At 38.2% G+C, this 14,171-nt stretch overlaps 1 protein-coding gene and 1 pseudogene across 2 annotated transcripts; both read right to left on the bottom strand.

Moving 5' to 3' along the window:
* Nucleotides 1–1,436: 1,436 nt before the first annotated feature.
* LOC149823100 (GPN-loop GTPase QQT2-like) lies at nucleotides 1,437–5,052 on the bottom strand (annotated as a pseudogene). Its single transcript, XR_016426160.1, has 7 exons — nucleotides 4,907–5,052; nucleotides 3,529–3,594; nucleotides 3,272–3,407; nucleotides 2,909–3,134; nucleotides 2,528–2,802; nucleotides 2,031–2,219; nucleotides 1,437–1,945 (listed from the first exon to the last, which is right to left on the bottom strand). The product of XR_016426160.1 is annotated as a GPN-loop GTPase QQT2-like (transcript).
* A 2,895-nt stretch (nucleotides 5,053–7,947) lies between these two features.
* On the bottom strand, nucleotides 7,948–13,784 carry LOC149823099 (CRIB domain-containing protein RIC10-like). Its single transcript, XM_089981417.1, has 5 exons — nucleotides 13,672–13,784; nucleotides 13,457–13,543; nucleotides 13,260–13,357; nucleotides 12,196–12,283; nucleotides 7,948–8,482 (listed from the first exon to the last, which is right to left on the bottom strand). Exons 1-5 carry the CDS (start codon nucleotides 13,718–13,720, stop codon nucleotides 8,283–8,285), a joined length of 522 nt encoding a protein of 173 aa, XP_089837543.1. The 5' UTR covers nucleotides 13,721–13,784; the 3' UTR covers nucleotides 7,948–8,282.
* Nucleotides 13,785–14,171: the final 387 nt, after the last annotated feature.

Genomic DNA, 14,171 nt, shown 5'->3' with positions numbered 1-14,171 from the left:
TTTGATTGATGAGTATAGAGCTGGGGTTAATGCTAAGTTAGAATTATGGAGACAGACATTGGAAGCAAGAGGTTTTACGTTGAGTAAGAGTAAGACAGAATATATGGAATGTCGGTTTAGTAAGCAACGCAATAGTGATGAGAGTGTAGTGAAGCTTGGCGAGCAAGAAATATCGGTGGATGACTGTTTCAAATATTTGGGATTTATCATTCGAAATGATGGAGAAATTGATGAAGATATAAACCATAGGATAAAGGTTGGGTGGATGAAATGGAAAAGTGCAACTGGAGTGTTGTGCGATCATAGAATGCCATTGCGGTTGAAGGGAAAATTTTATAGGACGACAATTAAGCCCGCTTTATTATATGGTACGAAATGTTGGGCTGCCAAGTGACATCATATTCAAAAAATGAGTGTAGGTGAGATGCGTATGCTTCGATGGATGTGTGAAAATACAATAAAAGATAAAATTCGAAATGAGGAGATACGTAAGAAGGTAGGCGTTGCATCCATTGAAAATAAGATGAGAGAAAATCGTTTACGGTTGTTTGGACATATTCGACGAACGCCTAATGATGCTCCTGTTAGAAGGATGGACAAATGGAAAAATCTATTAGTCAAAAGAGGTTGAGGTAGGCCTAAGAAGACTTGGATGGAGATGATAGGAAAGGATATGAATGCTTTGAACCTCACCGAGGACATGGCATTGGATAGAAATGATGAGAGGAGAAGGATTCATGTGGAGGACCCAGAATGATTTTCTTTTTTGGCTCATATCGCCGACCCCAATTGTTTTGGGATGAAGGCGTAGTTGTTGTTGTTGATATATATATATATATATATATATATATATATAGCCATGTCCCATGCCCATGTTTTTTGGAATTGCCGTATAGTACCCTCCTTACCCGTACCCAGGGGACAGCTAAATCCAATTATGTCATGAAGGGGGCAGGTCAATGCCAGAAAATGTCAAAATTAAAAGGCTGTTACATGAAGAAAAGTTAAATAAGCACGTAGATGGACACTCTTCACTCCTCCGGTTCGGCTTTAAGAACTGCTAGCTCTATAGTTTTTTACAAAAGCAGTAATGCAGACGTGCATCTAAAAGTCATGCAACTCTTCTGATTGGACCTCTCCATTAACGAACTCATCCATATCCGCGTACTAAGCATTTTTTGTAGTACGAGTTAGGTTGAGACTAACATGCCAAGGCAGGTGTGTCGAAAGTACTGAAATGCATGTTCAACACAGCTCTTAAAAGTGTCAAATTATGACCACAAATGACCAAAATTCGGATGCCTTTTTATGGCCGGCCTCACAAGGACAAGTTTAAATTGGAACGATGGGTATAATGCAGAATGCATGAACAAAATAATGCAATTTATGATGATTCTCTTTTGCTTCTTTCTCTCCCTAACGTACCACCACATAAATTTGTGAACATAATAACTTAGGGAGCTTGTGAACAGCATAGTTGGTAAACCCGGCTATCCTCGAACTGGGCTGGCTCGGATACATGATCAATGAACAAGTCAAACGCAAAATTATCCACAAGGGAGAGGGCCAGCTTGCCTCAGATAACACAAGAAGTCGCAAGAAACTACTTTACACAAAAGAACAGATGGCAGAAAGCCTCACTCTGTACTTGGACTATTCCCTTCATATGGCAAATCATCCTTGTAATCGATCAAAGTTCATTGATTCACATCTTCAAAATGAGAATCTTGCAACCTCCTCATCTTCGCCGTCATCTTCTTCCTCTTCCATGTCAGAGATAATCTGATTATCTTCCTCTTCATCTTCTTCTTCAACTTCCTCTTCCTCTTCTTTCTTTAAACCAGTGCTCAAGACCACAGTCTCACCTCCTGTCTTCTCCATGTTTGCACGCCGACGCTCTTCCTCCAATCGCTGCTTCTCAGCTCGTCTCTTATCAAGATCAACCCTGCAAAAGAAAAGCACTTGCCAATCAGAGGATATCCTAAATGCAGGCACACTAATTTGACAGAAGAAACATCAGAGATTTGTACTTGTAGCTCTCCATGTACTCTGCACTAGCTTCTATGGCCTTGAAGGATTTGTCAACTCCTTCACCATCTCGTGCTGACACTCCCACAAGACTTGAGGTTTCTGTAGAACTCATCGAGCACCAGAGAAAGGCTTCTAGACAAAGTTGATGTATGGCTCGACATGAGTTTGCTTTGGAGGTACTTGTACTTCTAGTTTGGTGGCTTTTAGGATGTGTTAGGGATGAAAACGGGTTGGTTTTCGGATCCCAAAATACATTGGGGAGTCAGGTCAGTTCGGATCTGGGGCAGCTAAATTTTGCAAATTCTTCTTCCTGGATCCGACCCATTTGCAAACCCTAGGATGTGTCATGATCTCATGTGTCCCTGTGTGGAAATTTCCTAGTTTTATTTTTCTACAAAGAATGCTGCAGTTTTCTGCACTTTGTCTTTCCCTGACATATTGTCAATGTTGTTGTCACCATTCAGTGGATGCAAGATTTTGACGTATTTCATGCTGCACTAGAGTCCGATTCATTAAATGTTAACACCAACGGCAAACGAGTATTAAGACTATGCTGCAAGCATAGAGCATGTTGCTCATGAAAGTCACAGAATTTGTTGAGCGAGGAGTGTCAACAACATATGCAATCACAGTAGGAAACGTTGACGCAAAAGCTTCAGTAATTATGGCCCCTGATACTGAAGCTGACCAAGTGAATATTTCAATCTGACCAGGAGTGTCAACAAGAACATAATCCAATTGATCTGCTCGCTTCTCAATAACTGATATCACCTATTACATAATCCATTAAAGCATAAATATGCATCTGAAAGATGTAAATAAACATGGCTGAGAAAACAAATGTAACCAGCAAAATATAGGTCATTTAAGTTGATACCTCATCAAACTTTGTAGAAAACAGATTTAGTGAGGTAAGAATACCACCATTTGGCCCAAGATTGAACTCCTTCATTACTTCTTTATATCTAACAGTGTCTCGAATATCAATATTGGCACCAAATGGAAGGGACATGACTGCTGGATCAGATTTAAGACATATCCCCGGATATTTGATGCATGGGTATGTCCAACCAAGCGATGCAACAGAGTGGTCTTTCCACTTCCTGAATGAGTACAGTGACAGTATTGCCTGTATTACCATCATCTAGAAAGCTAATTGATAACTCTGCCAAAACTTCATATTCATGAAAAAACAAGAAGCAAGAAAAAATCATGTAACACATTCTGTCAGGGACTATACCTGCCATCCCAATAACTATAATAATAACGGGTTTTCTCTTGAAGTTAATTGATGAAGTTCCAGCTCTGGCAGATGATGTCTCCCCAATATGCAACTTTCCTATTGAGCATGAAATGTCCTCATCGACAGGTTTTGCCTTCAGATCACAACCGAAAGGCAACAAAAAACAGACTTCCATATACATATCATGTAAGGAAGATGTAAAACAAAAATGATGGTCTATACAAATCAAAAGATGAAGTGTTTTAGGCTTCTACCTCATCATTTGGTGGATTTTCCATCTCCATTTGATCCTTCTAAATATTTGGCACCTCTGGTTATTCCTGTAAGTGGAAGCAAAATAATGTTGATACACAAAATCAAGTGAAGAAGCTATCCTAAAATCATAGTCACAGCTATAGGTGACATTTTGAAAATATAGCGATAACATAGCTGTAAATTCATAAAACGATACTAAAGGCAAAATATCACGATATTTTGAAAATATCAGAAATTTATATATGACACAATATTGTCGGGGTATTATCATGATATTATGAGTTACCTTTTACTTTTTTACTTATTTTCTACATCTTAACTACATTTTTCTTCTTGCTTTTATATTTTTTACTTATTTCTTTTATTACATGTGTACTTTATTATCCAGACATGTTATTGTTCTTAATTTATACTATTTTTATATTTTTTTAAAAAAATTAAGCACCTAGTTTTTTCCGTGATTTTCCCAAGATTTATCAACTAAACCTACATTATCACGAGAAATTTCCTTGCCGAGATATAGCCGAGACAGATATTTGTGACTATGCCTAAAATATGCGGAAAATGTAGTTCCAATTTAAATTGTGCTTAAAAATGCCTTAAGGGCACATTTGTTTCAGCCCAAAACGAGTGAAAGCAGACAGGTGAAATGAATGCCCCTATGAGATTTTCCCATGGGAGGGGTTTTTTTTGTGACAGTTTTTCCTCTGGCCGCTGTGTAACAGACGTGCCCTAATAGAATAAATCAAACGAAAGAAGGGAAGATAACACAACGTATTTTCAGTTATTAAGACTTGCACAAAAATTATCCAAAAACAAAAAAGACTTGCACAAATGTATAACGACTTCCATAAGTACAAGGTCAACCTAATACACAATCATAATGCATAAAAGACACACTTCAGGGATGTAAACCACAGCACATGATCAAACCATTTGCATGGAAGTAAAAATGATGGGAAAGATGCAACCTAGAGACACTAAAGTAAACCAGGAAATCAATCGGTAACCTTAGTTATGGTTTCATGATCAATAATTATGTCAAACATACGGTAACCAAGCAAGTTTTCTAACAAAATTTCACTTTACAAACATATTCCTTTATGAAATTACTACAAAACTATTTGGGTCATTTCTCATTATTCACGATGGTCAGACCAACTTGAAGAATTCGGTTAATGGTAGGCCACAAAATTCCTACCAAGTCTACCACCCCCTCCACCATCAAACCCATCTCCATCCCTTCCAGCAATCCCAACTCCAACACCAACTCTTGCTCCATCGCCCAGACACAAAAAAAAAAAACTGCCCCATCACCCAGACCTCCAACACCAGCATACACCGCCACTGCCAAGAGAGAGAGAGAGAAAGACTCACTGCACTGCTAAGTGCTGACGATGCCTCAATCACCAAGTCACCCGCCACCGCACCGCTGGTTGGCTGTCGATGCCCCTTCACCCGGCAATCCGACCTCCGATGGGGCTAGGGTTATCCGGTTCTGAGAGGCAAAAAATGAGAGACAAGTAAGCAATGAAATGGGAAAGGGCAACAGCGGGAGATGGGGTTTTTGGGCTTTGGGTGCCTTTTGTTTAAAAAAAAAACAAAAGGGAAGCGATTTTTTGCTGCGAGATTTTCAATTTCTCGCAGGATTTTGTCACAAACGGAATTTTCGCAAGAAATTCGCCAAATTGGCAAAGCTTTTTATCGTTGAGTGAATTTATCGTATTTCTCGAGATATTCGTCACAATGCTTCATTCTTAGTCTTTCTATTTCCTTTTCCTCTTCCCATTCTCACTCACAGTACCTTTGTCACCTCTTCAACCCAGTCCGGACTCCGGATCATACTTAGAAATAAGGGGGGCATCGGGCCCGCCCGGTCAACGGCCTGGCCCATCAATGATGCCCGATTCGGACTGCCCGTTGGGAAAACCCTGGCCCAAACTCGCCCGTTAGGCCCATAGCCTAATCGAGCCTATTATATAATATATTATATATATAATATAACATATATATAACTGGTAGGACCGGGCCAGCCCATGTTGGCCCCCGCTTTAGGCTGGACCGAGCCAGGGCCAAATATATTTGCCCAGGCCCGGTTCATTGTGGGCTAGGCCGGCCCATGGGCTGCCGGGCCCTGTGCCCACCTCTAAGTAGAAATTTGACTTACTGCCCTTTTTTTTTTTTGTAGTCCACCGACCTTAGGTTGGTAAAACACTTGAGGGCCCCCTTGCCCTACAAGAGACTACACTCAGCTTCGACATTACTGTAAAGGAGGATGCCCACTCATGGGTTTCTAACTTGTGACTTCCTGTACTGTGCTTTTTTTTTTTACACAAAAAAGGACAACCTTTTAAGGGGGCCTTTCAATGATAGGGGGAACTTGGTTATGAGAAAACCAATTTTTTAACTTGTTTGGGTGACCAAAAAAGTTAATAATAATAAGACTGGTCATTTTCCGGCCAGCCACTGGGCCAAAAAATGGTTGAATGGTGTCCGGCCGGTAAGTATGGCTCCATCTCGATCATTTCTCGGCCGGTGGTTGTCCGAAATGTCAAAAATCTAAAAATAATCAAAATAGAAGTCCGACCAACCATCGGCTGGACAATGGTGTCGCTCACTCTGAACGACATCATCGCAGCCATTTTCCAACTTGTGGGTGGCCAGAAAATGGTTAGGATGGTGTTGCCCCCACACCAGGCAACACCATCTCAGCCATTTTTTGGCCAGTAGGTTGCCAAAAAATGGTCAGATGGCCAGAAAATTAAGAAAAAAAAAGAACATTTTTCAACCATTTTCGGTCAGCCGTCAACCAGAAAATGGCCGAATGGGAATCCAATCATTTTCCAGCTGCTGGGCAGCCGGAAATGATCGGACCATCATTGGATGTGGAGGGGGGGTGTTGAAAGGTTTAAGGGCCCTCTCGATAAACCAAGTTTGATATTTATTATTTAGTAGTGAAGGGAGGATAATTTTTTCAATTAGCTGAAAACCGGGTTTTGAGCCTAAAATTGGATTTACACCGAGAACCTTGTTTAAAACTGGGTTTTGGGTGTAATCCAAACGGTACCTAAGAAAAAATGTTGTGAATAGCATTGAGACTTAGTGAGATGTAAAGAGTAAGCTTCACAAAAAATATTAAAAAGTTTTTTCAAATAAAAGATAAAAAATAAACAATGCCTAAGGACTTAATAATTAAATGATGATCATTTAACATGAAACTAAAAACAATTAATACTAATATAACATAAACAAATAAATTAACTCAAGGGATTTGGTGCAATTTGATGCGGCCATTCAAGTTGTTTTAATCAAATCTCCATAGATGTGATTTACGCCATTCATTTAGTAAAGATCAACAATTAAATCGCTGAAATCTGACTTGTGTGCAGTATTTTTTGGCGATTCAAAAACCAACACTTGACAAAACATACAATTTTGTATTTAAAAAAATCATATTTTTTTGGTAAAAAAATACAATCCAAGGGTCAGTTCTTATTAAATCGACCATGCTGAATCCAATAAGGCTCAATTCAATCAAAACAACTTGCATTGCAAGATTTAAGAGGGGTATTAAGATGGGGGATGAGTGGAACCGCTCTCTCACCTTAAGTCATGACATTTTCCAAACATTGTTGGTTTCTCAAACATTGTTATAAGTTATGCTTTATGTATGATTCCTGTCTAAAGCTTATACAACAACAACAACGCCTTCATCCCAAAACAATTGGGGTCGGCGATATGAACCAACAAAGAAAATCATTCTGGGTCTTCCACATGAACCCTTCTCCTCCAATCATTTTTATCCAATGCCATGTCCTCGATGAGGTTCAAAGCATTCATATCCTTTCCTATCATCTCCATCTAAGTCTTTCTAGGCCTACCCCGACCTCTTTTAACTAATATATTTTTCCATTTTTCCATCCTTCTAACTGGAGCATCATTAGGCCTTCGCCGAATATGATTCATGTCTAAAGCTTATGCAGATCTAATAATAAGCTCACTGCCAGACTTAGCAAGCCTTGAAGTACGACATCCATCCCTTCTGTTCGTCCCAACTTCCCATTAAGAAGCTGGGAGTGTGTATAGAGTGCTTTCTTCCAGGCAGGATCAGGTGCAATCACATTGCACAAATGCAATGTGCTGCTGCACCTGATCACCCTCCATCTTCTGTTGACGTGTGGGGCTCAACAGCAAATGGATGGTCATCAGATGCAGCGGCACATTGCATTTGTGCAATGTGATTGCACCTGATCCCATCACGCTTTCTTCTTATTGCATGTCGTGATGATGGAAGAGAATTTATAGCATATGGAAAAGAAGATAATCAATCACCACATTTTCATTCAGTTTTAGCAAATCAAGACGAACGCTTTCAAATAATTTGTTGAAAAATTCACAATGTGAAAGATTAGAAGGAATAAAGAATGTTTGAAATGAAACTAAAAACCACATAGCATGCCTAAATCATTAAAGTTAAACCACACTATCTCACAAAAAGATTTAAAAAATAAATAAATTTAATTTACATATGGTAGTCTGTCCAAATTCCTCCATTTTTGTCCTTCACGTGAGGGGTCCAAGAATAACCACCAACACTACTTAATTGACACCAATCATGCTTATCTTTCTCATAAAAGGTGGTACCCAACCATTCCTAAATGCACTTTGATTGTCCAACAATATGTGCACTTTGCAAACAAAGTGTTTTGGTCATGACAAACTTGCACCAAGTAATGAGGGTTGTAGACTCAGTTCAGCTTTCATCGTGCTCTACACGCATCTGTACCAGCTTATCTGCGTTTGAAGTTTTATGCTTGGGAGGTTTAGAAGATCTTGTTGCAGAGGAACCCTTGTGCTTCTTGCGTCTGGATGTCTTTGGTGGGATTTCACGTGCAGGGGAGCTAACAAGCATGTCAGGGCCCTGTTGAAGTAGCTCAGCAGGTTGCTGAAACTCTGCACATTTCCAACCATAAATTAGCAATAGTATTAGCTCACAATGATATCTTTGGTGTTCCATAAAACAAAAGAAACAAATTCATTTAAACCTACAGCTACTTTCTTATGTAATATAGTGCTTGCTGTTTGGCCTACTCCACTCCAAGCACATGATACAATATGTACTAAATAAAGAAAATTTAGATTCCCCCAAACGCTTTGGCCTAATTCCATACAGACCCAAGGTTTGAAGAATACCGTATTGCCAAACTCCACCAACTGTTTCCCAGTTTCCATCATTCACTCCAAATAACACCCAGAGTACCTTTCCGTCAGTAGAACTGAGTGGAAAAGGTAAAGTTGTAACTGAATTTACAATGTTACTCAGTACTCTCTTTATCGTTTGCATGTATTTATGATTTCTTATCTTCTTAAAAGGGCATATAAATGGAAAAGGTAAAGCAACAAAGATCTGCGAGTCAATGGTAAAACCCAAAGAGGGTTATTTGGGAGGGGGAGTGACAAGTTTTACCAAGTAGTAGAAGGAAATGCAGATTGTCCATAAACAACAGGCAAATTAGACTCTAGTTTCTAGATTGTTCTGTTCAGAATTTGATATGCTTCAGATGTCAAATCTATATTTTTGAAGAATTATGTCTAATCTACACCATCAATCAGTTTCATTATCTAAAAAGCTAGATTGACATGCACATTGCTTGATCGAAAGCATAGAGTATGGAATGGATCATAACAATTACAAGGAATCTGCTTTGTCTTCTTTTCAACGTGTCTAGTATGGCAAGACAAAAGCTTTTTGGTGCACAAAAGGATAGAGAAATTTTTTTATTTCAAGAATGTATTGTGAAGGATAGAGAGGTATATCAACTCACGGTTTACCATTGAATAACTTTTGTAGGTACTGCAAAGAAAGCAAGAGTATAGTGGTACATTGATCTTTTTTACGGTGATCCTTTTCCTCGTTCGAAAATCTCCTCCCTTCTTCCACTCCATCCCGAAGAGTAACTAGGACCAATTCAGTCACGTTTTTATGTTTCAATTGAACACTTTCCATTTTTTTTATTATGATCAAGGGAGAAGATTATTCTTTTTACCAAACATATGCATATCAAATCACGATCTTATAATCTTATCTTATAATAATAAGAAGAAGAAGAGATCTTTCTCGATCAAATCCCCTTGTCCCTCATTCTTCGAGAATCTACCTTTTCATTTCTTAGCCAATTTTTCCTGCATCCACAGTAAATGCAACTAAACTGCAACCATCCTATTAATCAACAAGTACCCTCCAACGAAAAGTAAATTATGAATGTCATAAAGACTACGTCTATAATAAAGGCCTTGTCTTCCTTAACAACATTGGGGTTTAAAGGCTAGAGCCCATTGATCATGCATATTTTACTCATATTTTTATATACTTTTATGCATGATCTTGTGCATACTCAATGTTTAAATGTCCATGTTTGGTTGATTTTGATGTGTTTTCATGCAAGAAAGCTTCGTTTCGAATTTCATCGAAATCTGAGTTAAAATGAGCAATTTGGAGCAATTTGATGGCCTTTGGATCAAACCCCGAAAAACGGATAGAGTAAAATTTTAAACTCCAGATTTGACCCACCTATGTTTTATAAATAGTTTAGTTTCTATCATGGTTTTTAGAAATATTGTTTTAGTTGAGGTATTTTGAAAATTGTTGAAATTAGAAGTTTTTTTTAGAAAATTTTTAAAAGTTCTCTTCTAACCCTAAGCTCCCATTATAAAAAGGAGTTTAAGAGGAGAGGGACGTTTTTTACTCCTTGGGATTCACGCCCCCTCCTCCCCTTGCCTCTTCTCTTTCTCCCGTCACCCTCCCCCCTCTTCTTCTCTTTCTTCTTTCTTCTTCATCTCTTTTTTCTTCTTCTTCTTCTTCTTCTTCTTTCATATCTTCCCTTCTCCCTCCACTAGCTAGCTGGTTTGGGTTCTTCTCATGATTGAAGATCAACTCCGAAGGTGCGTGACAAGCCACAACGTAGAGGAAAGGCCGTTCTTCTTCTCTCCAATCCGTCGGAGGCGAACCATGCGGTGAGTGAGTCTCTTCTCCCTTCTTTCTTTAGTTTAGGTTTGCATGCATATAGATTAGTTTTTTTTTTATTTATTTCAGCATTAAAGTTTAATTTTTATTTGTGTAAAAATCTGATTTTTAAAACTAGCAGCTAAGGCAGCCGGTCGGCCCAACCCAAGCTGCCGACCATATCTGTGCAGTCGCAAACGGTCGGTCAAACCTGTTTGCGTGATTTTTTTTAGTTAGTTGTAGAGATCGGTTGTTAGTTTTGTTATTTTTTTTATACTAGGTTAGCATTTTAATTAGGGATACGCATGTTAGGATAACGTTTTTGCAAAAACTTCATGTAAGTTTGATATTAAAAATCTGGTTTGTGCATATTTCATAACACCGAAACCGAGTTTCATGTGTTCTATGAAATCCATTTTTTTTTTTGCAAAACTGTGACCTATTCTTTTCCCAATTAAAGTCGTTTCTTTTCTTAAATTTAGTGGTAGCGATTTGTTATATTTAGATTTATTTCAATTATTGTTTTAGTGGGACTAACCGTAACTAGAATAGATAGTCTAGTTTGCCGTTATTTTTGTGTTGTTTTTGAGTTTTGCAAGTGGGTCATGAACTTACTGATCTTAGGTGGAACGCGGCAGCAGTAGACATATCAAGGCCGTACATACGAGGACAACATGAGCTAGTTCGAGAGCAGATGAAGACCTGCTATTTTTATTTTTTTAGGGCATTAGGCCAATTATTTATTCTGGGTTGTATTAATTTTTATTTTTGCTTGAACATTTATAATAGGATTAATTGCGCATTGGTTTATTTTTTGAGGCAATAAGGAGTGTGTTTTGTTTGGAGTATAAAGTTTTAACCCGTTTCCTGAGTTTGACCCGGATTTCACCATTAGTTCGAGCCGATTATTCATAATTTTATGCACAGTTTACACTAAAAAAAAATCATTGAAAATATATTTTGAAAATACTTTTAAGAAAAGTTGCATCACACATCTACTTTAACAACTTTATTCACTGTCCAGAGTTTTGAGTCACCTAAACTCGACCAGTAAGAGCTTGCTAGGCCAAGTAATAGGCATAATTGTTTCTTTGTTACCAAGAGTTTGGAGACCTAGGATTACATCCATTCCTTGGGAATATGTTTCCTATCGGTTGACACTAACCGTAGAAGAGTGAAATCTTCATGAGCTTTGGAAATCGAGCAAGAGCCTACTATGCAAGTAAAACAACCCAGATGATATAATATGTAAAATGGACTCTTCTAACAGGCTAGTGCACCCGCGTCACCCCAGCACTAATGCAGGTGTGACACTTGGACATGGCTTCCTTTGTGCTAGGTGAAGTCAACCACACTGAGGTCCATTTCTGTCTAAAAGTAGACTGTGTTAACCCTTACCAAGCCCAGTTTTATCTATATTATATATATATATATGTAATATACACACACACCCAACACTCAAGTTTTTTGAAATTGCCGTGTTGCACCCTCTGCACCTGCACCCCCGTGTCTGCACCTGCACCCACACCTATGTGACATAGCTGATATGCACCTATGTTATTTTTTAACTTATAGCCTACTGGGTGAATATAACATTTCAACTTAACTCAAAGGTCAACTCAAAGTAATTAAGGAAGAAAAAGTAAACAAACGATTCACTTACCATCAGACGTCCAAGATGACACATCCCTTTGTCCAAAGTTGGCTAATGATATTGATGAGAATTCAGGGGCTGTCTTAAACTCGTTCATCTGCATAGTTTAAAAAGAATCATTAAGTGAAAAAGAAACTATAAGAAATATATATAGAAGACACAGCAATGGTAATGTCTACACGAAACCCTGCTCAGTTATTGAACATATTGTAGGGTTTTTGTTGATTTGTCAGGACATCAACTAAAATCTAATAATGCAAAGGACATGGCTAAGTCCTTTAACTTGAGTTCCATGAAATGGTCAATTTCACTTGACAGAAAAATATAACTAGAACATCAATTCTATTGTTTGTATGTGTTGTTCATAGTAATAGAATGGAGCTCTATATGTCTAGTAACATGTCCAGTGAAATCTGAAATGTACATATTCTTTTGCAGCATCTGTTTTAACTATCTGAACTGTACATATTCTTTTGCAGCATCTGTTTTTACATTTTACTGCCCTCATTTGGAGTGTGTCAAAGTTATAATTTTTTCACCAATGTTTTCTTGGTGCTATGATGTCGATCGGACTCTGTTTAGAGGGACCTCATTACGATCCCCAAGTTTTGGGTCGAGCCAACACCCAAAGCCCATTGAACTCCTTTTGGGCTTTAATTATGCAGATACAAGATGGGGTAACATGTCAATAAATCCTTTTAGTAAACCTTGTTAGCATCCCTTTTCTGGTTGCACATATCCAATCACCAAGGAATAAAGTTGTCCGGAGTAATGTGCTGGTAGGAATTAGTTTTTATTTAACAAATTTAACACCAGCAGAATAAGTTATTTAGTTAGACCACAGATTTTTTTCACTCTATTTAGAAGTAAACCTTTAGAAATTACTGGCTATGATCAAGCTTAGTAAGATAATAACTAGCTCATGGTGACCATTTTCAAAGCAGGTAATTAGACCTTAGTTGCTGACCGCTCGCTCTAGAAAATGATTAACAGCTATCTTTGCTACAATGTTGGTGGTGAGGATGATAAAGAAAAAAAGTGAAAAAGAAAAAGAAACTCTTTCTTTTACATACCCAACTAGGAGCATTCATGGATGAGGCATCCAAACCTATATGTGCCACATGCCTCACATCTGTGGGATACCCTATTTCCATTTCATGCTCTTTGTAAACTGCAGGCAAAAAATCAATGTAAAACTATAAAACCAACAATAGAACTTTAACATCACTACATTCATCAATGAACCAATCTTGGCAATGAAATACAATACCAAAAATTTGTGATATGTATTTCAACCCCTTGAAGAACCCCTTCATCTTGGTCCCCATGACTAAAGGTCTTTTCAACCAACTATACGCTGACAATTAGGGGAAAAGAAAAAATTAACACCACATGCATTAAGATTCCTTCACTTTCTCTAGAAAGTAAAAAAAAAAATTCCACATGAAAATTTCAAGAAAAATAAAAAGAAAACGCAAGCAATACCTTCTTTAAAAGCTACCCAAGAAACAAACTTACTCCAACAAGCTCCCATTGTCAATCATCTTCAAAAGATGGTGGTTGCACATAGTAGAATCTTATGTTTATGAATCAAAGAGGAAGATTAGAAAAAGAGAATGATAAAACAAAAATCACCCAAAGAAAGAAATGTTATGAAGAAACAGAGATGGTGATCATTCTGTCACAGAAAGGAGAGATGGAGGGAGGGAAGGGAACACGCAGAGAGGATCAAACAGAGTATCTGAAACGAATTGGTATGTGAAAATAAACGCTCACATGGGGGCGTTACTGAGTTCTGCTATAACCACCACGAGCAATCATCAGGGGAGCGACCAAAACGCTCCTCTTGTTTCCCTCTCTAGATGCTCTATTTGTGGGAGGGGCTCTTAGGGGATGGAATAAAAACGGGGCTGAAATGTTTGAAATAGCAACTTCTAAATTAGAGAAGCTTCCATTTCGTTATTAATAAACAAGCGAGACGGATC

The sequence above is a fragment of the Nuphar pumila genome, chromosome 11 (assembly GCF_984573655.1).
Source record: "Nuphar pumila chromosome 11, dmNupPumi1.hap1.1, whole genome shotgun sequence".
Taxonomy (NCBI): domain Eukaryota; kingdom Viridiplantae; phylum Streptophyta; class Magnoliopsida; order Nymphaeales; family Nymphaeaceae; genus Nuphar; species Nuphar pumila.
Note: the sequence above shows the minus strand (reverse complement) of the source record. Positions and strands in the feature narration are given on the sequence as shown.